Consider the following 27612-nt stretch of genomic DNA (forward strand, 5'->3'; position numbering starts at 1 on the left):
GGCTGTCTCCTGTCTGGGGAGGGGAATCCTTAGCATTGAATAGCCGTACAGCTATTGAATGCCTTACAGCATTGAATAGCCTTGCAGCTTCAAAACCTGGCTGCTTCCTGCCTGGGGGAATCCTTAGCATTGAATAGCCTTGCAGCTTCAAAGCCTGTCTGACACTTGCCTGGGGGAATCCTTAGCATTGAATAGCCTTGCAGCTTCAAAGCCTGTCTGCTTCCTGCCTGGGGGAATCCTTAGCATTGAATAGCCTTGCAGCTTCAAAACCTGGCTGTTTCCTGAATGGGGGAAACTTAGCATTGAATAGACTTGCAGCATCAAAACCTGGCTGCTTCTTGCCTGGGGGGAATCCTTAGCATTGAATACCCTTACAGCTTGAAACCCTGGCTGCTTCCTGACTGGATGAATCCTTAGCATTGAATAGCCTTACAGCTTTAAAGCCTTAGCATTGAATAGCTTTGCAGCTTCAAAACCTGGCTGCTTCCTGCGTGTAGAATCCTTAGCGTTGAATAGCCTTGCAGCTTCAAAGCCTGGCTATCTCTTGTCTGGGGGAATCCTTAGCATTGAATAGCCTTGCAGCTTCAAAGCCTGGCTGCTTCCTGCCTGGGGAGAATCTTTAGTATTGAATACCCTTGCAGCTTCAAAGCCTGGATGCTTCCTGAATGGGGGAATCCTTAGCATTGAATAGCCTTACAGCTTTAAAGCCTTAGGATTGAATAGTTTTTCAGCTTCAAAGCCTAGCTGCTTCCTGCCTGGAGGGAAATCCTTAGCATTGAATAGCCTTGCAGCTTCAAAGCCTGGCTGCTTCCTGAATGTGGGAATCCTTAGCATTGGATAGCCTTACAGCTTTAAAGCCTTAGCATTGAATAGCCTTGCAGCTTCAAAGCCTGGCTGCTTCCTGCCTGGGGGAATCTTTAGCATTAAATACCCATACAGCTTTAAAGCCTTAGCATTGAATAGCCTTGCAGCTTCAAAGCTTGGCTGCTTCCTGCCTGGGGGGAATCCTTAGCATTGAATACCCTTACAGCTTTAAAGCCTTAGCATTGAATAGCCTTGCAGCTTCAAAGCCCGGCTGCTTCCTGCCTGGGGGGAGGATCCTTTCAGGGGAGGTTAGCTGGCCCTGATTATTTCCTGTTTTTCTGAGCGTTGTTCTTTATTTACCATGCTGATTTTAGAGGTTGGTTTTTAATACTGGTCGGCAGATTGTGTTCATTTCCACGTGGTTGTACTTCATGCAAATGAGATGCAGATGAGCCACCCCAGGCCCCGCCCCTTGCGTTGGCCCCGCCCCCTGACTACCCGCCCTCCGGAGGGGAGAGGGAGACTTGGGAGGCAGGCCCGGGGTTGCCAGGGCAGCAGCCGTCACTCCTGCGATTTCCATGGCAACGGGGTGGCGAGGGGCGGGGGTGCTGGCTTTGGCAGGCAGGGCTGTTTTGGTGCAGGCCCCACTCCTCGGCATCCGTGGAGCGCAGAAGGGCCGGTATTTCGGGACCGGAGCAGCAGCCATGGCCGCCCTCAAGGTCAGTCGCCTCGGGGCGGGTCCACACCGGAGAGTTAACGCGGTTTGGCCCCTCCGGGAGCCGTCATTAGAGTTGGCAAAGGCTCGAGAAGGGCCTGAGTGAGGCCTAGGCCTGGAATGCCTCCTCAGGAGGCATTCCAGGCCTAGGCCTCACTCAGGCCCTTCTCGAGTTGCATTGACTGTGTGTGAGGCATTCCTCTTAAGGGCTGGAATACCATATTTTGTGTGTGTGTATTTATGTCTATTGTGCATTGTAGTTTCTGCATGTGATTATGTACAGTAGTCTCTTCTCCAACATCAACGAAAATAAGCGAAAATGTGGACTAAAAAGGAGGAATCTGGAGAACAAGCCCTATGAGGAGCGGCTTAAAGAGCCCGAGAAGAAGAGAAGCCTTTCTGTATGGGATTATGTACAGTAGTCTCTTCTCCAACATCAACGAAAATAAGCGAAAATGTGGACTAAAAAGGAGGGATCTGGAGAACAAGCCCTATGAGGAGCGGCTTAAAGAGCCCGAGAAGAAGAGAAGCCTTTCTGTATGGGATTATGTACAGTAGTCTCTTCTCCAACATCAACGAAAATAAGCGAAAATGTGGACTAAAAAGGAGGGATCTGGAGAACAAGCCCTATGAGGAGCGGCTTAAAGAGCCTGAGAAGAAGAGAAGCCATTCTGTATGTGATTATGTACAGTAGTCTCTTCTCCAACATCAACGAAAATAAGCGAAAATGTGGACTAAAAAGGAGGGATCTGGAGAACAAGCCCTATGAGGAGCGGCTTAAAGAGCCCGAGAAGAAGAGAAGCCTTTCTGTATGGGATTATGTACAGTAGTCTCTTCTCCAGCATAAACGGGCCAAGAGCAGAACGTTGGATAAGCGAAAATGTGGAGTAAAAAGGAGGGATCTGGAGAACAAGCCCTATGAGGAGCGGCTTAAATAGCCTGAGAAGACATGAAGAAGGCCAGGGATAAATATGTGAGAGGGAGGAGGGGGAGAACTTGTTTTCTGTTTCCTTGAAGACTAGGACGCGGAACTATGGCTTCAAATATGCCTGCAGGACAAGGACTGTTTACAGACGTCACATGCAACTCCTGGAACGATTCCATGAGCGCTGCCTCCGGAAAATCCTGCAAATCTCTTGGGAAGACAAGCGGGGAAATGTCAGCATGCTGGAAGAAGCAAAGACCACCGGCATTGAAGCAATGGTCCTCCGCCATCAACTCCGCTGGGCTGGCCACGTTGTCCGGATGCCCGACCACCGTCTCACAAAGCAGTTGCTCTACTCCGATCTCAAGAATGGAAAACGGAATGTGGGTGGAAAGGAAAAGAGATTGAAAGATGGGATCAAAGCCAACCTTAAAAACTCTGGCTTCCCAGTTCTCAGGGTCAATGCCAGAGTTTTTAAGGTTGGCTTTGATCCCATCTTTCAATCTCTTTTCCTTCCCACCAACATTCCTTTTTCTTTAAAAACTCTGGCCCTTGAGCACTCCAGCTGGAGGTCAGTTGTGACCAGTAGTGCTGCAGAATTTGAAGAGGCATGAATGGAGGAAGAAATAAACATGCCAAGAGGAAGACGCGTCAAGCCAACCCCAACTGGGACCGCTTTTCACCTGGAAACCAATGCCCTCGCTGCAGGAGAAGATGCAGGTCAAGAATAGGGCTCCATTGCCACCTACGGACCCACCCTGGAGGATTATCCTACGAAAAGAGATTTAAAGTAGTCCACGCTCTGGTTACATCGCGTTTAGACTACTGCAATGCTCTCTACGTGGGGTTGCCTCTGAAGACTGCCTGGAAGCGTCAATCAGTCCAACGTGCGGCAGCCAGATTGCTAACAGGAGCGGGGTACAGAGACCATACGACCCCTCTGTTACGCCAGCTCCACTGGCTGCCGATCAGCTTCTGTGCACAATTCAAAGTGCTGGTTCTGACCTATAAAGCCCTAAACGACTCTGGCCCAGTTTACCTGTCCGAACGGATTCTCCCCTATGAACCATCAAGGCTATTAAGATCTTCCAGGGGGGGCCTGCTCTCGGTCCCACCACCCTCGCAATCACGGTTGGTGGGGACAAGGGACAGGGCCTTCTCGGTGGTGGCTCCCCGGCTTTGGAACTCCCTCCCACTAGAGATCAGATCTGCTCCCTCCCTCCTGACATTCAGGAAATTACTAAAGACATTTGGAATGTGGCATTTGAGGACTGAATCTAGAACCTCCCCCTGTGATGAATTATGATGAACTGTGACTACAAGTATGACTATGACCATGACTGGATTGACGATTTGGCTTAGGTAATTGTGATGATGATGTTTTATTGTACTGTATTGTACTATTTTAATATGTAATGACTTTGCACTTGTTGTTCTTTATATGATTGTATTTTATATATGCTGTAAACCGACCTGAGTCCCTCGTCGAGGTGAGAAGGCCAGTATAGAAAACTTCTAAATAAATAAATAAAGATGGGCTCAAAGCCAACCTTAAAAACTCTGGCATAGACACTGAGAACTGGGAAGCCCTGGCCCTTGAGAGCTCCAGCTGGAGGTCAGCTGTGACCAGCAGTGCTGAGGAATTTGAAGAGGCACAAATGGAGGGCAAAAGCGTACCTGTCCGAATGTATCTCCTTCTATGTCCCATCTTGGAGTTTAAGATCTTCTGGGGAGGCCCTGCTCTCGGTCCCACCTTTAGGCTTGGGCAATGCATGGTTCTAAATGGTTCTAAAGTACTTACAAAACTAAAGTTCTGGTAGTGAAAATTTCAGAACTCTAACAAAACTTTCAAAATTTAATTATTATTTCATTATTGGTGATTTTAATGACAGAACCAATTAGGAACTGCCATTTATTATGAAATTTTGAGAGTTTTGTTAGAGTTCTGAAATTTTCACCACCAGAACTTTAGTTTTGTAAGTACTTTAGAACCATTTAGAACCATGGATTGCCCAAGCCTAAGTCCTTTACCACAAGTGAGACTGGTGGGGACGGGGGACAGGACCTTCTCGGTGGTGGCCCCTCGCCTGTGGAATTCACTCCCCGGGGGAAATTAGGTCATCGACATCCCTCCTCTCCTTCAGAAGGAAGTTGAAAACATGGATATGGGACCAGGCCTTTGGGTAATATGCCAGACCGACAAGGCAATGACGACCAGAGTTTGGAAAGGATAATGCTGAATGGACTTACGGATTTTAGAACTCGGTGAACGTTGGCCACTAGATTGGTTATTCTTTTTAGTTGTTATTGTATTACTTGAATGTTTTAACTGTTTATAATTGTTATATTTTTACTTTGTTGAATGTGGCATCGAATTGTGCAGGTTGTAATCCGCCCTGAGTCCCCCCTCCCCCCCTGGGGGTTGAGAAGGGCGGGGTAGAAATACTCGAAATAAATAAATAAATGGGAGAAACGTGCCAAGAGGAAGGTGCATCAAGCCAACCATGATGAGGACCGTCTTCCAACTGGAAAGTGATGTCCTCACTGCGGGAGCTCCACAGTCCCCTATGGATCCACCACCAAGACAGTACACTTGGAAGGCCATCATGCTCGAACAATGAGGGATCGCCTAAGTAAAGTAAACAAAGAAGAATATCTAGAAAGCCTAGTACTTCTCTCTTTTGGACAAATGTCCTTTTCCTTGCCTTGTTGCCAAGTCGCTGAAATGGACCCAGCCCTGAATCTTTTGTCTCCTCATTTGGACAGGTTGGAGACAAATTGCCCAGCGTGGAAGTCTATGAGGGTGACCCTGGCGCCAAAGTGAACATTGCCAGCCTTTTCAAGGGAAAGAAGGGCATCCTCTTTGGCGTCCCCGGTGCATTCACTCCAGGATGTTCAAAAGTGAGTAGGACTCGGTGTATTTCTCCTTATAGACGCTGAATATATAGTCTTACTTTTCCAGAATCCCACATCTAACACGGTTATGGGACATATTATTTATTTATTTATGGTATTTATATGTCGCCCTTCTCACCCCAAAGGGGACTCAGAGTGGCTTCAAGATATATATATATATATATACACACACACACACATACATACAATATATTATGTTATTAGGATAGTACAATATCAGCAGAGCTCTTCTCTGCTGGAGCTAGGTGTGAATGTTTCAACTGACCACCTTCATTAGCATTTGAAGGCCTGTCTGAGCCTGGGAAAATCCACAAGCATGTGGGCAATTTCAACAGAAAGGAAGAGACCATGAAAATGAACAAAATCTGGCTACCAGTATTAAAAAACTCTAAAATTACAACAGCAAAACAGCAGAGAGGAAACAGCCAGGCACATCTTAACACCTCTCAACAGGGGATTTTCCCAGGCTCAGACAGGCCTTCAAATTCTAATGAAGGTGGTCAGTTGAAACATTCACACCTAACTCCAGCAGAGAAGAGCTCTTTGCCCCACCCCAGTCATTCCACAGATATATAAACCCATTGTCCTAATTCCAACAGACCTCACTACCTCTGAGGATGCTTGCCATAGATGCAGGCGAAACGTCAGGAGAAATGCCTCTAGAACATGGCCCTATAGCCCGAAAAAACCCACAAGAACCTAATTGGGTCAAACCTCCCACACAGAACCCCCATGTGGGCCACAGCAACGCGTGGCAGGGGTCGGCTAGTAAAAATAATAATAGAGTAAAATAATGGAAATGTTATTATTATTATTAATTATTATTATTATAATTATAATTATATAGAAAACTGTCACCATACCAGGTGACAGTTATATTGAGGAAAAACAACAGGAAAAACTCAGCCATTATCAGGACCTCAAAATCGAACTGCAAAGGCTCTGGCATAAACCAATACAGGTGGTCCCAGTGGTCATCAGCACAACTAAATTGGGGTATCTAGTTTCTGCTGCGAAACCCCATTATTAATATGTACTGTATCTCCAAATTTTGGTGGGAAGGTCAGAATGGCAGTTATTTCAAAGAAAGACACATGCTGGAACTCATGGTGCAATGCAGTGTGGTCAGGAAGTTGCTTTAACTCTGGCAAGAACGAGAGAGTTGGATAACCTTTGGCTCATGATATGTTTTGGGGCTATTGTTTCCATAATTCCTTACCATGCTGCCCAAGGGCTGCTGGGAGCTGAAATCCCAAATGTCTCCAAAATCATATCCCTCCTTTTGGAATTCCAAAATACTCCAAAAGATTAATTTGTTTGTAGGGGTTCCTTTGCTATCTGAAGATACAATGTATTATTATTATTATTATTATTATTATTATTATTATTATTGTATTGTCGAAGGCTTTCATGGCCGGAATCACTCAGTTCTTGTGGGTTTTTTCGGGCTATATGGCCATGTTCTAGAGGCATTTCTCCTGACGTTTCGCCTGCATCTATGGCAAGCTTCCTCAGAGGGTGAGGTCTGCTGGAGCTGGGAAAAAAGGGGTTTATATATCTGTGGAATGACCTGGGTGAGACAAAAGGCATTTGTAAGTTGGGCTAGGTGTGAATCTTTTCAACTGACCACCTTGATTAGCATACAATGGGCTGACTGTGCCTGGAGCAAACTCTTCTTGAAAGGTGATTAGATGTCCCTGCCTGTTTCTCTCTCTGCTGTTTTAATTTTAGAATTTTTTAATACTGGTAGCCAGACTTTGTTCATTTTCATGGTTTCTTCCTTTCTGTTGAAATTGTCCACATGTTTGTGGATTTCAATGGCTTCTCTGTGTAGTCTGACATGGTGGTTGTGAGAGTGGTCCAGCATTTTTGTGTTCTCAAATAATATGCTGTGTCCAGGTTGGTTCATTAGGTGCTCTGCTATGGCTGATTTCTCTGGTTGGAGTAGTCTGCAGTGCCTTTCATGTTCCTGGATTCTTGTTTGGGCGCTGCGTTTGGTGGTCCCTATGTAGACTTCTTGTCCACAGCTGCATGGTATACGGTAGACTCCTGCAGAGGTGAGAGGATCCCTCTTGTCCTTTGCTGAACGTAGCATTTGTTGGATTTTCTTGGTGGGTTTGTAGATTGTTTGTATGTTGTGTTTCCTCATCAGCTTCCCTATGCGATCAGTGGTTCCCTTGATGTATGGCAGGAACACTTTTCCTCTGGGTGGATCTTCATCTTTACTCTTGTGGCTTGTTCTTGGTCTTGCAGTTCTTCTGATGTCTGAGGTGGAGTCTCCATTGGCCTGGAGAGCCCAGTTGAGGTGCTTCAGTTCATCTTGGAGGAGGTGGGGTTCACAGATTCTTTTTGCACGGTCTGCCAAGGCTTTAATGGTGCTTCTTTTTTAACTTGGGTGATGGTTGGAGTTTTTGTGTAGATATCTATCTGTGTGTGTGGGTTTTCTGTAAACGGTGTGACCCAATTGTTGATCTGGTTTGCGGATGACTAGGACATCTAGAAAAGGCAGTCTTCCTTCCTTTTCTTTTTCCATAGTGAACTGGATGTTAGGGTGGATGCTGTTAAGATGGTCCAGGCACTGCAGACTACTCCAACCAGAGAAGTCAGCCATAGCAGAGCACCTGATGAACCAACCTGGACACAGCATTTTATTTGAGAACACAAAAATGCTGGACCACTTTCACAACCACCATGTCAGACTACACAGAGAAGCCATTGAAATCCACAAACATGTGGACAATTTCAACAGAAAGGAAGAAACCATGAAAATGAACAAAGTCTGGCTACCAGTATTAAAAAATTCTAAAATTAAAACAGCAGAGAGAGAAACAGGCAGGGACATCTAATCACCTTTCAAGAAGAGTTTGCTCCAGGCACAGTCAGCCCATTGTATGCTAATCAAGGTGGTCAGTTGAAAAGATTCACACCTAGCCCAACTTACAAATGCCTTTTGTCTCACCCGGGTCATTCCACAGATATATAAACCCCTTTTTTCCCAGCTCCAGCAGACCTCACCCTCTGAGGAAGCTTGCCATAGATGCAGGCGAAACGTCAGGAGAAATGCCTCTAGAACATGGCCATATAGCCCGAAAAAACCCACAAGAACTGAATTATTATTATTATTATTATTTGAAACACAACAAAATTAGTACACAGCAAACAAGATCACTATGCTGGCTGTTGTATTGGATCACACATCGGACACTTTCCAAGTGTCTAGGACTGTTGGCAAATAATGTGTGCAGATCTGAGTAGAGTGGCCTTTTGCAGTTGACAGGTGGTAATATTTTAAATTATTTTTTTATTATACACACACAAAGAAATACAATCATTTTATTAGAAATTACATAGAAAGTGGGAAAACACTAAATTTATAGGAAAGTAGGAAAATATTTAAGAATAGATAGAAATAGACAAAAAAAGAGAAAAAAGGGGGGGAAAGAGGAAAAAATGCACATATATATCTAAAAAATATATAGAAAAAATAAGTAAAAAATAGGAAAGTCCTTTGACTTCCATTCTGTGTCTTCGCCAGTAATATGTCCTTGTTTTTATATTTTTTATTTAGTTTTTCTTCTTACTCTATAAACTTCTTTGTAATCATGAATAGGGTAAAAGCAGAGATAAATGTGATAAAAATAAGAAAAACATAAACGGACAAAAAAAATCTCATTGCTAGACACTCTCTCTGTTTCTTCTCTTTCTCATATTTCTCAAAGGACGACCAATCTGTCCTTTTTATTGGGCTTCCCGAGCTATTCTTTAAAAGGAATATTAGTTTGTCCTGACAGATAGTGATTTGATCAGCGCCGATTGTTTTTAAGTGCAGGCCAAGGTCTTTAGGCACTGCACCCAGTGTGCCGATTACCACTGGAACCACCTTTACTGTGTGTCAGAGTCTTTGCAGTTCAATCTTTAAATCTTCATATAATGTAAGTTTTTCCAGTTGCTTCTCGTCAATCCTGCTGTCGGTGTTGGGATTGTGACACTGACGATCCACGCTTTGTTTCTTTCCACGATCGTGAGGTCAGGAGTCTTGTGCTCCAAAACTCTGTCAGTCTGAATTTGGAAGTCCCAGAGTAGTTTGATGATGATGATGATGGTTATTATTATTATTATTATTATTATTATTATTATTATTACCTGCCTCTCCTCACAGCTTGAGGCAGGTTACAACATGGTTAAAACAAATAAAACACAGGGTTGTTGTAGGGTTTTTTTGGGCTATATGGCCATGTTCTAAAGGCACTCTCTCCTGACGTTTCGTCTGCATCTATGGCAAGCATCCTCAGAGGCAGTGACCTCACTACCTCTGAGGATGCTTGCCATAGATGCAGGCGAAACGTCAGGAGAGAATGCCTCTAGAACAGGGGTCCTCAAACGAAGGCCCGAGGGCCAGATACGGCCCTCCAAGGTCATTTACCTGGTCCTCGCTCAGGGTCAACCTAAGTCTGAAACAACTTGAAAGCACACAACAACAACAATCCTATCTCATCGGCCAAAACCAGGCCCACACTTCCCATTGAAATACTAAGTTTATATCTGTTAAAATTGTTCTTCATTTTAATTATTGTATTGTTTTTTAGTGTTTTTTGCACTACAACTAAGATATGTGCAGTGTGCATAGGAATGCATTCAATTTTTTTTTTCAAATTATAATCAGGCCCTCCAACAGTTTGAGGGACTGTGACCTGGCCCTCTGTTTAAAAAGGTTTGAATACCCCTGCTCTAGAACATGGCCATATAGCCCGAAAAAAACCTACAACGACCCAGTGATTCCGGCCACGAAAGCCTTCGACAATACATTTAAAAACATGACAATACATTTAAAAACATTAAAATACATTTAAGAATGCACGTATTAAAATATTTCCAATTTATTTTTATTTGTCGTGTCAGGGCAACCAGTCAATTATATTACATTTCTAACAGAAACAAAGCAAACAAACAGACAAAATACAAAATGTGTGAGTTTGGTGGTTGATTAAATGTCCTTTGACCAGTATCTGGCCACTTGGAGTGCCTCTGGTGTTGCTGCAAGAAGGTCCTCCATGGTGCATGTGGCAGGGCTCAGGGTGCATTGCAGCAGGAGGTCAGTGGTTTGCTCTTCTCCCCACTTGCATGTCGTGGATTCCACTTTGTGGCCCCTTTTCTGAAGGTTGGCTCTGCATCTCGTAGTGCCAGAGCACAGTCTGTTCAGCGCCTTCCAAGTCGCCCAGTCTTCTGTGTGCCCAGGAGGGAGTCTCTCATTTGGTATCAGCCATTGGTTGAGGTTCTGGGTTTCAGCCTGCCACTTTTGGACTCTCGCTTGCTGAGGTGTTCCAGCTAGTGTCTCTTTAGATCTTAAAAAACTATTTCTTGATTTAAGTCGTTGACGTGCTGGCTGATACCCAAACAGGGGATGAGCTGGAGATGTCTCTGCCTTGGTCCTTTCACTATTGGCTGCTACTTCCCGGCGAATGTCAGGTGGTGCAATATTGGCTAAGCAGTGTAATTTGTCCAGTGGTGTAGGGTGCAGACACCCCATGATAATGTGGCATGTCTCATTAAGAGCCACATCCACTGTTTTAGTGTGGTGAGATGTGTTCCACACTGGGCATGCATACTCAGCAGCAGAGTAGCATAGCGCAAGTGGGGATGTCTTCACTGTGTCTGGTTGTGATCCCCGGGTTGTGCCAGTCAGCTTTCGTATGATATTGTTTCTAGCACCCACTTTTCGCTTGATGTTCAGGCAGAGCTTCTTGTAGGTAAGAGCACGGTCCAGAGTGACTCCCAGGTATTTGGGTGCGCTGCAATGCTCCAGTGGGATTCCTTCCCAGGTGATCCTCAGAGCTCGGGATGCTTGTCTGTTCTTGAGATGAAAAGCACATGTCTGTGTTTTAGATGGATGAGGGATCAGCTGGTTTGCCCTGTAATAGGCAGTAAGAGCACCTAGAGCTTCGGAGAGCTTCTGTTCTACCATCTCAAAGCTCTGTGCTTGAGCAGTGATGGCACGATCATCAGCATAGATGAAACTCTCTGTCCCTTCTGGCAGTGGCTGGTCATATGTGTCGATGTTGAACATGGATAGAGCGAACACATTCCCCTGAGGCAGATCGTTCTTCTGTTTCTGCCATCTGCTTCTCTGGCCCTGGAACTCAACAAAAAAGCTCCTGGTTTGTAGCAGGTTTCCTATGAGGCGGGTGAGGTGGTCGTCCTTTGTGAGATTATGCATTTTTCTCAGGAGGAGGCGGTGGTTGACAGTCTCATAAGCCGCTGACAGGTCTATGAAGACAGCTCCTGTGATCTGCTGCCTTTCAAAGCCATCTTCTATGTGCTGAGTCAGGTTCAGCACTTGCGATGTGCAGCTTTTGCCTTTCCTGAAGCCAGCTTGCTGTGGGATCAGACAGGGGTCTATTTTTTCCATAATTCTATGCAAAATAAGTATCTCCAGAACTTCGTAGAGGTGGCACAACAAGGAGATTGGTCTGTAGCTTTTTGGATCATTACGGTCTTTGCCTGGCTTCAAGATGGCGATGACTCTTGCTTTCCTCCAGATTTATGAAATACATATTAAAATACACAAAACAAAAGTTAGATAGGGCAGAAGTTTTGAAAATGTTGTTAATAAATAATAATAATAATAATAATAATAATAATAATAATAATGTAAGATATGATTGTGACCATAAAATATGATAATAAAATAATAATATTAATAATTTATTACTCGCCTCTCCTTGTGCCTTGAGGCAAAGTACAACATGGTTCAAATGTAGAAAATTAATATCCGGCTGAGATGAAGTTTGTGTTCAGTCTTGTTCCATTTCTGAAATTCCTCAGCATGTATTGTCCTGCATTTCAAAATCTGTTAAAAAAAACAAAAACATCCTAAACACTTGGCTCTACCTATATGGCTTCTTTCTCACGCTTTGTTCAATTTCTAGACTATATCCTGAAAGTCTTAATTCCTTCCTTTATTCTTTGCAGACGCACCTACCAGGTTATGTGGAGAAAGCAGGGCAGCTCAAAGGCAAAGGGGTGGAAATCATTGCCTGCCTTTCTGTCAATGATGTTTTCGTCATGAAGGAGTGGGGGAACGCGCACCAAGCCGAGGGAAAGGTGAGTAACTGAAGAATCAGGTTTGAACTTGTGCAAGCAACACCATTTCAGGGGAAAAACTAGGATCCCAGGCGTTTATAAGTCTAAAAAAATCTTCAAAAGAAATGAAACCAAAAAAACCCCCTAAGTTTACTAATAATATTTTTTTATTTATTACGTACCTCTACCTTTTGCTCAAGGCAAAGCACAATATAGCTATATCTATATAAATAAAAATGTAATGTTGGTTTGTTGGGTTAAAAGAACTCAAAAACCACTGGGAGAATTGACACCAAATTTGGACAGCATACACCTAACAATCCAATGTATGTCCTTCAATCAAAAAATGAGTTTGTCATTTGGGAGTTGTAGTTGCTGGGATTTATAGTTCACCTACAATCAAAGAGCATTCTGAACCCGACCAACGATGGGATTGAACCAAACTTGGCACACAGTTCTCCCATGACCAACAGAAAATACTGGAAGGGATTCAAACAATGATGGATCTGGACCAAACGCAACACGAATACTCAATATGCCCAGATGGGAACACTGGTGGAGTTTGGGGAAAATAGAATCTTGATGTTTGGGAGTTGTAGTTGCTGGGATTTATAGTTCGCCTACAATCAAAGAGCATTCTGAACTCCACCAATGATGGAATTAACCCAAACTTGGCACACAGAACTCCCATGACCAACAGAAAACACTGGAAGGGTTTGGTGGGCATTGACCTTGAGTTTGGGAGTTGTAGTTTACCCACATCCAAAGAGCACTGTGGACTCAAACAATGATGGATCTGGACCAAACTTGGCACAAATATTCCATATGCTCAAATATAAACACAGGTGGAGTTTGGGGGAATAGACCTTGACATTTGGGAGGTGTTGTTACTGGGATTTATATTTCACCTAGAATCAAAGAGTATGCTGAACCCCGCGAATGATAGAATTGGGGCAAATTTCCCACACAGAATCCCCATGACCAACAGAAAATACTTAAGGCCATCCAGTCCAATTCCTTTCACCAGGGCAAGAAAATGCAATCAAAGCCCTCCTGACAAAGAGCCATCCAGTCATAGATATAAATATATATGATTCACACACAGAGAGAGATATAGTATCCTAGATTTGGAAGGGACCCCTAAAGAAGGATTATTATATGTTGCATGTTCCAGAGTAGGCAAACCAGACAATCTCGACATCAACACTGACAAAGAAACAACAAGAAATACTCTTTACCCATAACCATAAAGAAATTACATATATTAGAAACCAACACTTTCTCATTACTTCAGGCCATGAAAGCCTTCAACAACACACAATACAATATAGTGTAATTTCAAAAAAATCATAGGGTTGTTGACAAGCCATCTTAAGGGGTCATACCTTTGCATCTTGCTTGTCAAGCACTTTTTTTAGTATCAATCCAGGTTTTCTTCTTTCCACAGGTGCGGATGCTGGCTGATCCGACAGGAGCATTTGGGAAGGTACGGAAATCTTGAATCATGGAATAGGACAATGAGATTTCCATCTTCATTGACTACCCAGAACATCTATTATGAGTAGCGATGAGAATGGTTTTCCTGCCCATCATTGCATAGGCAGGAAATCTGCTGCAAGCTGGATACTGGGGGTCAGTGGGGCCAGACGGATGTTTTGAATTATGAAATAATCATATTAACTATATACTGTATATACTTGAGTATAAGCCTAGTTTTTCAGCCCTTTTTTAAGGCTGAAAATGTCCCCCTCAACTTATATTTGAGTCAAGGTTATTTATTATTTTACTCTGTTATTATTATTTTTATTACATTTATTATTTTACTCGAATATTAGTAGTATTATTACATTTATTATTCTATTGTTACTGTTATTATTTCATTTTCATTATTTTACTCTATTTATTATTGTTATTGCATTTATTATTCTATTACTGTTATTACATTTCCATTATTTTATTCTATTATTGTTGATATTACATTTATTATTTTACTCTATTATTAATAGTATTATTACATTTATTATTCTATTCTTACTGCTGTTATTACATTTCCATTATTTTACTCTATTTATTATTGTTATTATTACATTTATTATGCTATTATTTATTTATTTATTTATTTATTTAATTTGCAACATTTATATTCCGCCCTTCTCACCCCGCAGGGGACTCAGGGCGGATTACGGTGTACACATATATGGCAAACATTCAATGCCAATTTTTGACATGCAAACATATACAGACATACACAGAGGCTATTTAACTTTTTCTGGCCGCCAGGGGAGCTGTCGCTTTCATCGTCCATTTGCGACGCTGATGAAGCACTTCCGCATTCCCCGCATGCTTTTTTGCTGGAGTGCTTTGCTGGAGTCTTTTTTACGGCCTCATAAATTAGTTAATTTAGCCTCCCCAGACTTTAAGGTGTTACCTAATTTTCCTACTTGACAGATGCAACTGTCTTTCGGGTTGCAAAAGTTGACAACAGACTACACAATTGGTTGGAAACCCACTCCAACCCGGGCTGACTTCCAACTCATGGCCTATTATTACTGTTATTACATTTCCATTATTTTACTCTATTATTGTTGTTGTTATTATTACATTTATTATTTTATTCTATTATTATTATTGGAAGGATCCTCCCTCACCGCAGCAGGGAGCTTCCTCCCTCACGTCAGCATGACCCCTTCCTCTTTACCTTCCTCCTTGCCTTCTGTGATGACAGAGGAAAGGGAGAAAGGAAGAAGGGAGGAAAGAAAGAAGGAAGCATGGGAAAGAGGGGAGAGCGCGCCTTGCACAGCCTGGGGATAGAGAGAGAGAGAGGCAACCTCCTCTCTTCCCTCCTCTTGGCTCTTCCCGTTGCCTTTGCAAAGGTGGGCACTTCCAAGGCTTCCAGCCCCCACTAAGCTTCTGAGGCAGGAGAGAGACTGAAGGGGGACCCACATAGAGGAAGAAGAGGAGGAGGAGGAGGAGGAGGCAGAAGCACAGGCAGCAGTAGCAGCAGATCCCAGGCTCAGAGCTCATCACAGCCGTTTCCACACTTGGCGGGGATGGTGAAGCCAAGCAAAGCAGGGGGGAGCCAGGAGCTGGGGGGGGGGGGGACAGACAGAGCCTGACCAATGAGGGGGGTCTGCCCCTGTCAGGGAGGGAGGACAGTTGGGAAGGTAGTGTCCGATATCTATAGTCCCACAATTTGTTCACGAAACAAAACACACAATAGCATATCCACACTGTGTGTGTATATATAGGTTAAAGCTAAAGGTTTCCCCCTGACATTAAATCCAGTCACGTCCAACTCTGGGACTCTGGTGCTCATCTCCATTTTTTAGCTGAAGAGCCGGCGTTGTCCGTAGACACCTCCAAAGTCATGACTGCATAGAGCGCCCTTACCTTCCTGCCAGAGTGGTACCTATTGCTCTACTCACATTTGCATGTTTTTGAACTGCTATATGAATTGGAAATCATTCTATCTATCTATCTTTTACAACTTGGCAACATACACATGCTGACAGAGCAATAGTGAGTGCATAAATATAGTGGAATTAATGCACATGCAAGATCATCCCCACAATAACCCCTCCAGACATGCACTCCAGCAGAGCCACTTATTTCCCACGTGACTGTGTGTATTTGAGGGGAAAGTTGAGGAAATATAGTAAAATTTAACATCCATGTAGGCATTCTCCACAACTTCCTTTCAACATAGACATTACCATATTATCCACACCTATATGTGTATATGTGTGTGTGTGTGTGCACGCACTACATCTCCCCCCAAAGAAAGAAGGAGACAAAGAATGAGGGAAGGTTGGCCACAGCAACGCGTGGCGGCAGGGGCGGCTCAACCATTACACAAAGTAAGCGTTTGCAGTAGAGTTGATATTTCCCAGGGGCGCTCTTGGGGGAAAATAGACCTTGACATATGTGAGTTGTAGTTACTGGGATGTATAGTTCACCTACAATCAAAGAGCATTCTGAACTCCACCAATGATGGAATTGAAACAAATATGGCACACAGAACTCCCACGACGAACGGAATATATATATCAGTGATGGGTTGGGGGGCGGGGCAAAATACTGTTTGCTTACCATTGAAAATTACCTAGAGCCGCCTCTGCGTGGCAGGTACAGCTAGTTAGATATAAATCAATAATATTGTTGATACAATATTTTGATGACGTTCCAGAAGAAGATGACACAACAGGAACATACAGTCGTTTCTTACTTAGCCATCCGGTCCCTATTATTGTTTATATTTAACTGGCAGTATGGGCTATCTGATCTTTTCCCTATTTTTTGTCCTTTCTATTTATTTTGTTCTTAGCGAGTCATTCTTTTCCTTTCTTCTGCCCTTTCCCCATTTGTTTTATCCCACAGGCCACAAACCTCTTGCTGGATAAGGAACCGCTTCGAGAGCTCTTTGGAACCAACCGATCCAAACGGTAATGCAGGAGGGTTAAGACTTCCTTCTGGCAAGGAGGAGTATCTAATCCTGTTTTGGAAAGTTTTTTTAAAAAAATTTTTTTAATTGAAAAGAAAATAGCATATTTGAACAGATAATATTTGTCTATTGTAAGCATACATTAGAACAGTGGTTTTCAACCTTTCTAACACCGGGATCCCTAAATATGCTTCCTCATGTGGTGGTGATCCCCAACCATGAAATTATTCTTGTTGCTCCTTTCTAACTCTAATTTTGCTACTGTTACGAATCGTAATGTAAATATCTGATAGGCAGGATGTGCTTTCATTGTTACAAATTCAACATAATTAAAGCATTGTAATTAATCAGAAAAAATATGCTTGGGGGAGTATGGAAAACAGATGATGGGATTTGCAGTACCTTCAACTGATTCAGACCACTGAGACCTCCGCACAGAACTCCCATGTCAAACAAAAAATACTGGAGGGGTTTGGGAGGAATTGACAGTGATTTAGGGGAGATGTAGTTCACCTACATCTGGAGAGCATTGTGAACCCAAACAACTATGGATCTGGACCAAACGTGGCACAAATACTCAATATGCCCAAATTTGAACACTGGTGGAGTTTGGGGGAAATAGACCCTGACATTTAGGAGTTGCAGTTGCTTGAATGTATAGTTCACCTGCCATCAAAGAGCATTCTGAACTCTGACAATCATGGAATTGATCCAAACCTGGCATACAGAACTCCAATTACCAACATAAAATACTGGACAAGTTTGGGGAAAATATACATACCGTGACATTGCTTGGTGCATTTTGGAGTGTGGGCCCAGATCCGGCAGGGAGGCTCGTGCCTCCGGCAAGCCCGGCAGGCGGTGAAAGCCAGGCACGGAAGGATCCCCCACGCGGCCTGGCCTTACGTGGAGCGCCTTGCCTGGTTCACATCCCTGCCGGATAGCGGGAAGGGGTCCTCGCCTTCCCCCGCGCCCCTGCCACTCGGCGAGGGAAGCTTCGTGCAAGGCAAAACCTTGCGCGAAGAGGCCCTCGCCTTCCCACGTGCCCCTGCCACTTGGTGGGAGCGCGAGGGCGGCGAGGGAAGCTTCGTGCAAGGCAAGGCTTCGCGCGAAGAAGCCCTCGCCTTCCCACGTGCCCCTGCCACTTGGTGGGAGCGCGAGGGCGGCGAGGGAAGCTTCGTGCAAGGCAAGGCTTTGCGCGAAGAAGCCCTCGCCTTCCCACGTGCCCCTGCCACTTGGCGGGAGCGCGAGGGCGGTGAGGGAAGCTTCGTGCAAGGCAAGGCTTTGCGCAAAGAGACCCTCGCCTTCCCACGTGCCCCTGCCACTTGGTGGGAGCGCGAGGGTGGCGAGGGAAGCTTCATGCAAGGCAAGGCTTCGCGCGAAGAAGCCCTCGCCTTCCCACGTGCCCCTGCCACTTGGTGGGAGCGCGAGGGCGGCGAGGGAAGCTTCGTGCAAGGCAAGGCTTCGCGCGAAGAAGCCCTCGCCTTCCCACGTGCCCCTGCCACTTGGTGGGAGCGCGAGGGCGGCGAGGGAAGCTTCGTGCAAGGCAAGGCTTCGCGCGAAGAAGCCCTCGCCTTCCCACGTGCCCCTGCCACTTGGTGGGAGCGCGAGGGCGGCGAGGGAAGCTTCGTGCAAGGCAAGGCTTTGCGCGAAGAAGCCCTCGCCTTCCCACGTGCCCCTGCCACTTGGCGGGAGCGCGAGGGTGGCGAGGGAAGCTTCATGCAAGGCAAGGCCTTGCGCGAAGAGGCCCTCGCCTTCCCAAATGCCCCTGCCACTTGGCGGGAGCGCAAGGGTGGCAAGGGAAGCTTCGTGCAAGGCAAGGCTTTGCGCGAAGAGACCCTCGCCTTCCCACGTGCCCCTGCCACTTGGCGAGGGCGGCGAGGGAAGCTTCGTGCAAGGAAAGGCTGTGCACAAAGAGGCCCTCGCCTTCCCACGTGCCCCTGCCACTCGGCGGGAGCGCGAGGGCGGCATGGGAAGCTTCGTGCAAGGCAATCCTTGCGCGAAGAGGCCCTCGCCATCCCCTACGCCCCTGCCGCTCAGCGGGAGCGCAAGGGTGGCGAGGGAAGCTTCGTGCAAGGCAATCCTTGCACGAAGAGGCCCTCGCCATCCCCTACGCCCCTGCCGCTCAGCGGGAGCGCGAGGGTGGCGAGGGAAGCTTCGTGCAAGGCAATCCTTGCGCGAAGAGGCCCTCGCCTTCCCACACAACCCTGCCACTCAGCGGGAGCGCAAGGGCAGCAAGGGAAGCTTTGTGCAAGGCAAGGCCTTGCTCAAAGAGCCCTCGCCTACCTTGCGCCCTTGCCGGCCGGTGGGAGCGCGAAGGAGGCCTCGCTCAAGCTGGAGCTGACCTGGAAAGCTTGGCTGTTTCCCTGGCACAGGGGCCGGCAGCCAGTTTGAGGAGGCGGAGGGGGCAGGGGCAACCGAGGCGCCTTTGTGACCCCCAGAAAATGGCCCAGCAACCCCCCTGGGAGTCGCGACCCCCAGGTTGAGAACCGCTGCATTAGAACAGGAGTCCTCAAACTTTTTAAACCGGGGGCCAGTTCACTGTCCCTCAGACCGTTGGAGGGCTGGACTATAGTTTTTTTAAAAAAATAATAATTAAAAAATTCCTATGCACATTGCCCATATCTGATTTTGCTGTGTGGAAGGGGCCTTAGAGGGGGTTCTTTCTAGCCCTCTTTAGGCAGTAATTCCAGGAGCAGAGAATGGGAAATCTTCCTATTTCTAGTCTGAACAAAATCTGGCTACCAGTATTAAAAAAATAAAATTATAAGTGTAAATAAATAACAACACTCAAACACAGGGGAACTTGAGACAAAAAACAGGGGAACTTGAGACAAAAAACAATCAGGGCCAGCTAATCACCTCTCCCTAAAAACTCTGAAATGGTAATCAAGGTGGCTAATTCAAACATTCATACCTACCTCCAACAGACAAGAGTTCTTTCTCCCACCGTGGATCTTCCACAATTTTCCTAGTTAAAGGTTTTCCTCTGACATGAAGTGCTCATCTGCATTTCTAAGTTGAAGAGCCGGCATTGTCCGTAGACACCTCCAAGGTCATGTGGCCAGCATGACTGCATGGAGTGCCGGGCCAGCCTCCCTTGGCTGGCTCACGTTGCCCATCGGGCCTGACGGATAGTGTGAGCCAGCCAAGGGAGGGGCACTGTGTTGGGGGGGCCGGATAAGTGCCCTTGGCGGGCCGGAAGTGGCCCAAGGGCCGTAGTTTGAGGACCCCTGCATTAGAATAACATGTTTCTGTATTATCTATTATTATTATTATTATTATTATTTACCTTACTTATATACCGCTGTTCTCAGCCCGAAGGCGACTCACAGCGGTTCACAACAAATACGAACAGCAAAAATTCAGTGCTACAGTATAGAAACAGTTAACAACACAACACATTACACAATTAATAAACAGTCACTACAATACCCATTCACTGTCGTCTCGTCATCAAAATTATGTTCCAGATTCATCATCCATTGTTCCATTCCAGTGTTCATTAACCAATCATTGCACTAATTATTCAAACGCCTGCTCAAACAGCCAGGTCTTCACTTTTTTGCGGAATACCATTAGAGATTGTGCTAGTCTAATGTCCGTAGGAAGGGTGTTCTACAGCCGAGGAGCCACCACCGAGAAGGCCCTATCTCTCGTCCCCGCCAGCCGAGCTTGAGAAGCAGGCGGGATCGAGAGCAGGGTCTCCCCGGAAGATCTCAAAGTCCTGGTGGGTTCATAGGCAGAGATGCGGTCGGATAGGTAGCTTGGGCCGGAACCGTTTAGGGCTTTAAAGGCCAACGCCAGCACTTTGAATTGAGCCCGGTAGCAGATCGGTAGCCAGTGGAGTTGGCGCAACAGGGGGGTTGTAGGCTCCCTGCGCTCCGCTCCTGTTAGTATCATGGCTGCCAAGCGTTGGACTAGTTGGAGCTTCTGAGCTGTCTTCAAAGGCAACCCCACGTAGAGAGCGTTGCAGTAGTCTAAACGGGATGTAACCAGAGCGTGGACTACCGTGGCCAAGTCAGACTTCCCAAGGTACGGGCGCAGCTGGCGCACAAGCTTTAGCCGTGCAAATGCTCCCCTGGTCACCGCCGAAACCTGGGGTTTCAGGCTCAGCAATGAGTCCAGGGTCACACCCAAGCTGCGAACCTGCGTCTTCAGGGGGAGTGCGGCCCCATCCAACACAGGCTGTAACCTGCTTCCTCATGTGGTGGTGACCCCCAACCATAAAAATATTTTTGTTGCTCCTTTATAACTCTAATTTTGCTACTGTTACGAATCGTAATGTAAATATCTGATAGGCAGGATGTGCTTTCATTGTTACAAATTCAACATAATTAAAGCATTGTAATTAATCAGAAAAAATACGTTTGGGGGAGTATGGAAAACAGATGATGGGATTTGCAGTACCTTCAACTGATTCAGACCACTGAGACCTTCGCATAGAACTCCCATGTCAAACTAAAAATACTGGAGGGGTTTGGGAGGAATTGACAGTGATTTAGGGAAGATGTAGTTCACCTACATCTGGAGAGCATAGTGAACCCAAACAACTATGGATCTGGACCAAACGTGGCACAAATACTCAATATGCCCAAATTTGAACACTGGTGGAGTTTGGGGGAAATAGACCCTGACATTTGGGAGTTGCAGTTGCTTGAATGTATAGTTCACCTGCCATCAAAGAGCATTCTGAACTCTGACAATCATGGAATTGATCCAAACCTGGCATACAGAACTCCAATTACCAACATAAAATACTGGAGAAGTTTTGGGGAAAATATACATACCTTGACATTGCTTGGTGCATTTTGGAGTCTGGGCCCAGATCCGGCAGGGAGGCTCGTGCTTCTGGCAGTGAAAGCCGGTCATGGAAGGATCCCCCAAGCGGCCTGGCCTTATGTGGAGTGCCTTGCCTGGTTCACATCCCTGCCGGATGGCGCGAAGGGGTCCTCGCCTTCCCCCGCGCCCCTGCCACTTGGCGACGGTGGCGAGGGAAGCTTCGTGCAAGGCAAGGCCTTGCGGGAAGAAGCCCTCGCCTTCCCACGTGCCCCTGCCACTTGGCGAGGGAAGCTTGGCAAGGGAAGCTTCGTGCAAGGCAATCCTTGCGCAAAGAGGCCCTCGCTATCCCCTATGCCCCTGCCACTCAGCGGGAGCGCAAGGGTGGCGAGTGAAGCTTCGAGCAAGGCAATCCTTGTGCAAAGAGGCCCTCGCCATCCCACACAACCCTGCCACTTGGCGGGAGCGTGAGGGCGGCGAGGGAAGCTTCGTGCAAGGCAATCCTTGCACGAAGAGGCCCTCGCCATCCCACACAATCCTGCCGCTCAGCGGGAGCGCGAGAGCGGCGAGGGAGGCTTTGTGCAAGGCAAGGCGAGGCTTTGCGCAAAGGGCCCTTGCCTGCCTTGCACCCTTGCTGGCCGGCGGGAGTGCGAAGGAGGCCTCGCTCAAGCTGGAGCTGACCTGGAAAGCCTGGCTGTTTCCCTGGCACAGGGGCCGGCAGCCATGTTGAGGAGGCGGAGGGGGCAGGGCCAACTGAGGCACCTTCGTGATCCCAAGAAAAATGGCCCAGCAACACCCCTGGGAGTCGCGACCCCCAGGTGGAGAACCGCTGCATTAGAACAGGAGTCCTCAAACTTTTTAAACCGGGGGCCAGTTCACTGTCCCTCAGACCGTTGGAGGGCTGGACTATAGTTTTTTTTTAAAAAAAAAAATTAAAAAATTCCTATGCACATTGCACATATCTGATTTTGCTGTGTGGAAGGGCCCTTAGAGGGAGGCGGTTCTTTCTCACCCTCTTTAGGCAGTAATTCCAGGAGCAGAGAATGGGAAATCTTCCTATTTCTAGTCTGAACAAAATCTGGCTACCAGTATTAAAAAAAACTCTAAAATTATAAGTGTAAATAAATAACAACACTCAAACACAGGGGAACTTGAGACAAGAAACAATCAGGGCCAGCTAATCACCTCTCCCTAAAAACTGTCAGGCTATGAAATGGTAATCAAGGTGGCCAATTGAAACATTCATTCCTACCTCCAACAGACAAGAGTTCTTTCTCCCACCGTGGATCTTCCACAATTTTCCTAGTTAAAGGTTTTCCTCTGACATGAAGTCCAGTCATGTTTGACTCTGGGGTGCTCATCTGCATTTCTAAGTCAAAGAGCCGGCGTTGTCCGTAGACACCTCCAAGGTCATGTGGCCAGCATGACTGCGTGGAGTGCCGGGGCGGCCTCCCTTGGCTGGCTCACGTTGCCCATCAGGCTCGATGGGCAGCGTGAGCCTGCCAAGGGAGGAGCAGCAACGCGTGGCCTACTCGTGCGTAAAGCACCTCGCAATGTGCTTTACACGCGAGTAGGCCGCACGGAGCAGCTGCCCTTGGCTGGCTCACGCTGCCCATCGGGCCTGACGGATAGCGTGAGCCAGCCAAGGGAGGGGCACTGTGTTGGGGGGGCCGGATAAGTGCCCTTGGCGGGCCGGAAGTGGCCCACGGGCCGTAGTTTGAGGACCCCTGCATTAGAATAACATGTTTCTGTATTATCTATTATTATTATTATTATTATTATTATTTACCTTACTTCTATACCGCTGTTCTCAGCCCGAAGGCGACTCACAGCGGTTCACAACAAATACGAACAGCAAAAATTCAGTGCTACAGAATAGAAACAGTTAACAACCTAACACATTACACAATTAATAAACAGTTACTACAATACCCATTCACTGTCGTCTCGTCATCAAAAACATGTTCCAGATTCATCATCCATTGTTCCATTCCAGTGTTCATTAACCAATCATTGCACTAATTATTCGAACGCCTGCTCAAACAGCCAGGTCTTCACTTTTTTGCAGAATACCATTAGAGATGGTGCTAGTCTAATGTCCGTAGGAAGGGTGTTCCACAGCCGAGGAGCCACCACCGAGAAGGCCCTATCTCTCGTCCCCGCCAGCCGAGCTTGAGAAGCAGGCGGGATCGAGAGCAGGGTCTCCCCGGAAGATCTCAAAGTCCTGGTGGGTTCATAGGCAGAGATGCGGTCGGATAGGTAGCTTGGGCCGGAACCGTTTAGGGCTTTAAAGGCCAACGCCAGCACTTTGAATTGAGCCCGGTAGCAGATCGGTAGCCAGTGGAGTTGGCGCAACAGGGGGGTTGTATGCTCCCTGCGCTCCGCTCCTGTTAAAATCATGGCTGCCGAGCGTTGGACTAGTTGGAGCTTCCGAGCCGTCTTCAAAGGCAACCCCACGTAGAGAGCGTTGCAGTAGTCTAAACGGGATGTAACCAGAGCGTGGACTACCGTGGCCAAGTCAGACTTCCCAAGGTATGGGCGCAGCTGGCGCATAAGCTTTAGCTGTGCAAATGCTCCCCTGGTCACCGCCGAAACCTGGGGTTCCAGGCTCAGCGATGAGTCCAGGGTCACACCCAAGCTGCGAACCTGCGTCTTCAGGGGGAGTGGGACCCCATCCAGCACAGGCTGTAACCCTATACCCTGTTCGGCCTTGCGATTGACCAGGAGGACCTCTGTCTTGTCTGGATTCAATTTCAATTTCACATTCTTTACAGATTCATTCATATTACATTTTTATTTCTCCCACTTCCTCCCACCACCCTTCCCTAGTATGAAAGTATGATTTTGTCTTAAAACATGGAAAGCCATAAGTCTCATTCACTCCTTGCAAAGGGGCTCCATGACCTCTGCTGTTGCGAAAGCTCTTTCCCAACGCCTTGCACAATCAAGGTTCCCGATTAGATAAGCCTCTTTGCGTAGCTGCTTATCTGCAGAGGCTCCCCTGCCTCCGATCTCGTCGATAGCGCTTGAATGCCGTGGCTAGAGCAGGGACTTGACGACCCCATCATCCAGGCAAGAAGCAGCCAGGAAAACTCACAGCAACTCAGTGGTTCTGGCCATGAAAGCCTTTGACTGCACATCAAATTAGATCAGTGGTTCTCAACCTTGCTAATTCCTTGACCCCTTAATGCAATTCCATATGTTGTGGTGACCCCCAACCATAATATTGTTTTCGTTGCTACTTGATACCTGTCATTTTAGTACAGTTATAAATCGTAATGTAAATATCTGATATGCAGGATGTATTTTCATTCACTGGACTAAATTGAGCACAAATACCCAATTTGCCCAAATGTGAATGCTAGTGCGGTTGGGGGGGTGGGTTGATTTTGTAATTTGGGAGTTGTAGTCGCTGGGATTTATAGTTCACTTATAATCAAAGAGCATTCTGAACTCCACCAGCGATGGATTTAAACCAAACTTGGCACACAGAACTCCCGTGACCAACAGAAAACACTGGAGCGGTTTGGTGGGCATTGACCTTGATTTTGGGAGTTGTAGTTCACCTATATCCAGAGGAGTGTTGTGGATTCATGCAATGATGGATCTGGACCAAACTTGGCACAAATACTCAGTATGCTAAAGCCCTAAACGGTTCTGGCCCAAAATACCTAACTGACCGCCTCTCGGCCTATGAGCCCACGAGGACTTTGAGATCTTCCGGGGAGGCCCTGCTCTCGATCCCGCCTGCCTCACAGGCACAGCTGGTGGGGACGAGAGATAGGGCCTTCTCGGTGGTGGCTCCTCGGCTGTGGAACACCCTTCCCGTGGACATCAGGCTAGCCCCCTCCCTGCTAATATTCCGCAGGAAGTTAAAGACCTGGCTATTTAAGAAGGCATTTGATCAAGAAGTGCAATGACTGGCAATTGACCATAGGAATGGAACAACGGAAATGATATCGGATTGTGGCTTGACGATGAGACGATTCGGAATGTAGTAGAAATTTTGTAGTAATGTTGTTGTTTTGATAAGATGTTTTTTATGATTATGATGAATTGTAGATTGTTTTGCACTATGCTTTGTAGATTGCACTTGTTTTTTCATGTTGTATACGCAATGAGTCGCCCTTGGGCTGAGAATTGCGGTATATAAGCGCAGTAAATAAATAAATAATAAATAAATAAATATGCCCAGATGTGGAGACTGGAGAAAATAGAGTTGTAGTTTGTTGGGGTTTATAGTTCACCTACAATCAAAGAGCATTCTGAACTCAACCAACATTAGAATTGGGTCAAACTTCCCACACAGAATCCCAATGACCAACAGAAAATACTATGTTTTCTGATGGTCTTTGGCGACCCTTCTGACACCCCTTCGCGACCCCCTCAGGGGTCCCGACCCCCAGGTTGAGAAACACTGGATTAGATTTTTTCTTGCTGCAGAAACCGATTTGTCTCGATCTCTCTCTCATCTGACCCTCTTCTGTCACCTCTGTCTCCTCCCTGCTCTACAGGTTTTCCATGGTGGTGGATGATGGGGTCGTCAAGTCCCTGAACGTGGAAGAGGACGGGACAGGCCTCACTTGCAGTTTGGCCACCAATATTGTCTCCCAACTCTGAAGCCCTTCAAGGCTCTTGTCGCCCATCTCCTGACTCCCGCAGGCCGATCACATTTGTGGCATGCAGGATTCGGCTTGAAATCGGGATGAGATGGCCTTCGCATAGTTGTTTTAATCCCCTGCTCGATGGGCTCGGTTATCATGGATATAAAACAGTCTAAAATAAAACTTTACTGGTTTATTGGTTTGGTGCTTCTTCTGCTTGTGTGTGTTTGGGATGTGCTGGGAGGCACATCCAGATAGTACTTCATCACTTTTATTATAGATCCCCCAGTGGCTCAGTGGGTTAAACTGACAGGTCGCAGGTTCGAACCCAGGGAGAGCGCGGGTGAGCTCCCTCTATCAGCTCCAGCTCCTCATGTGGGGACATGAGAGAAACCTCCCACAAGGATGGTAAAGACATCAAAACATCTGGGCAGACGGCCCGTTTTCTCACACCAGAGGCGACTTGCAGTTTCTCAAATTGCTTCTTATATGACAAAAAAAAACCCTTATGTTATACACCTGTAGTTTTTTATGTTGTGTCAAACTCAAGGTATGCGGGCCAAATCTGGCCCTCCATGTCATTTTATATAGCTGGACTACAACTCCCACATTATTCTTCATTAGACGTCATAACCAGAGCTGATGGGAGCTGTGATACACTAATGTCTGGAAGGCTGCCATTTTTATTTATTTATTTATTTACAGTATTTCTATTCCGCCCTTCTCACCCCGCAGGTATACATGGCAAACATTCAATGCCATAAACACACAACATATATATATAGACAGACACACAGAGGCTATTTAACATTCCAGCTTTTTCATGAGGGTATTCTGGCCACCAGGGGAGCTGTCGCTTCAACGTCCATTTGTGGCACTGATGAAGTACTTCCTCATTCTTTGCATGCTTGCTGGAGATTTTTATGGCATCATAAGTTAGCCTCCCCGCATAAGTGGTACCTAAATATCCTACTGGTTCTCCTTGGCACACAGCCTCGGAGGCAAAACGAGCTGGAGGATCTCATTCCTTCTCCCGTTTCCACATCCAGCAACACAGACACGTTTTTCTCCTGTCCATTCGATGACTCTGGTGGGATCCTGAAGCTCAAACGCATGAAGGTTGTTGTATAGCCTCAAAGACTGTTGTTTACTCTTCTGCTGCTTCTTTGTTATGTTTAGTCATTTGTTCTGTTTACTCAGAAGAGTTTCAACTATGCTGATGATCATGTCATCACTGCTCAAGCAGGGAGCTTTGAAATGGTTGAACAGAAGCTATTTCAGGGGAAACCACCTGATTCCTAATCCATCTAAAATGCAAATGTGTGCTTTTCACCTTAAGAACAGACAA

The 27612-nt window shown here is 46.3% G+C and overlaps 1 protein-coding gene across 1 annotated transcript; it reads left to right on the plus strand.

The window, feature by feature from the left end:
• Positions 1 to 1299: 1299 nt before the first annotated feature.
• On the plus strand, positions 1300 to 26460 carry PRDX5 (peroxiredoxin 5). Its single transcript, XM_060758404.2, has 6 exons — positions 1300 to 1523; positions 5211 to 5345; positions 12330 to 12461; positions 13888 to 13926; positions 16818 to 16882; positions 26175 to 26460. The coding sequence occupies exons 1-6, from the start codon at positions 1383 to 1385 to the stop codon at positions 26278 to 26280; spliced, it is 618 nt and encodes a 205-aa protein (XP_060614387.2). The 5' UTR covers positions 1300 to 1382; the 3' UTR covers positions 26281 to 26460.
• Positions 26461 to 27612: the final 1152 nt, after the last annotated feature.

Source organism: Anolis sagrei, chromosome 12 (genome assembly GCF_037176765.1).
Source record: "Anolis sagrei isolate rAnoSag1 chromosome 12, rAnoSag1.mat, whole genome shotgun sequence".
Lineage (NCBI taxonomy): Eukaryota > Metazoa > Chordata > Lepidosauria > Squamata > Dactyloidae > Anolis > Anolis sagrei.

Excerpts from the sequence above, each read along its gene's own strand:
- PRDX5 (XM_060758404.2), top strand. The coding sequence starts at position 1,383 with ATGGCAACGGGGTGGCGAGGGGCGGGGGTGCTGGCTTTGGCAGGCAGG. Across the intron at positions 1,524-5,210 it reads CAGCCATGGCCGCCCTCAAG|GTTGGAGACAAATTGCCCAG; the intron begins GTCAGTCGCCTC and ends TCATTTGGACAG. Across the intron at positions 13,927-16,817 it reads CGACAGGAGCATTTGGGAAG|GCCACAAACCTCTTGCTGGA; the intron begins GTACGGAAATCT and ends TTTATCCCACAG.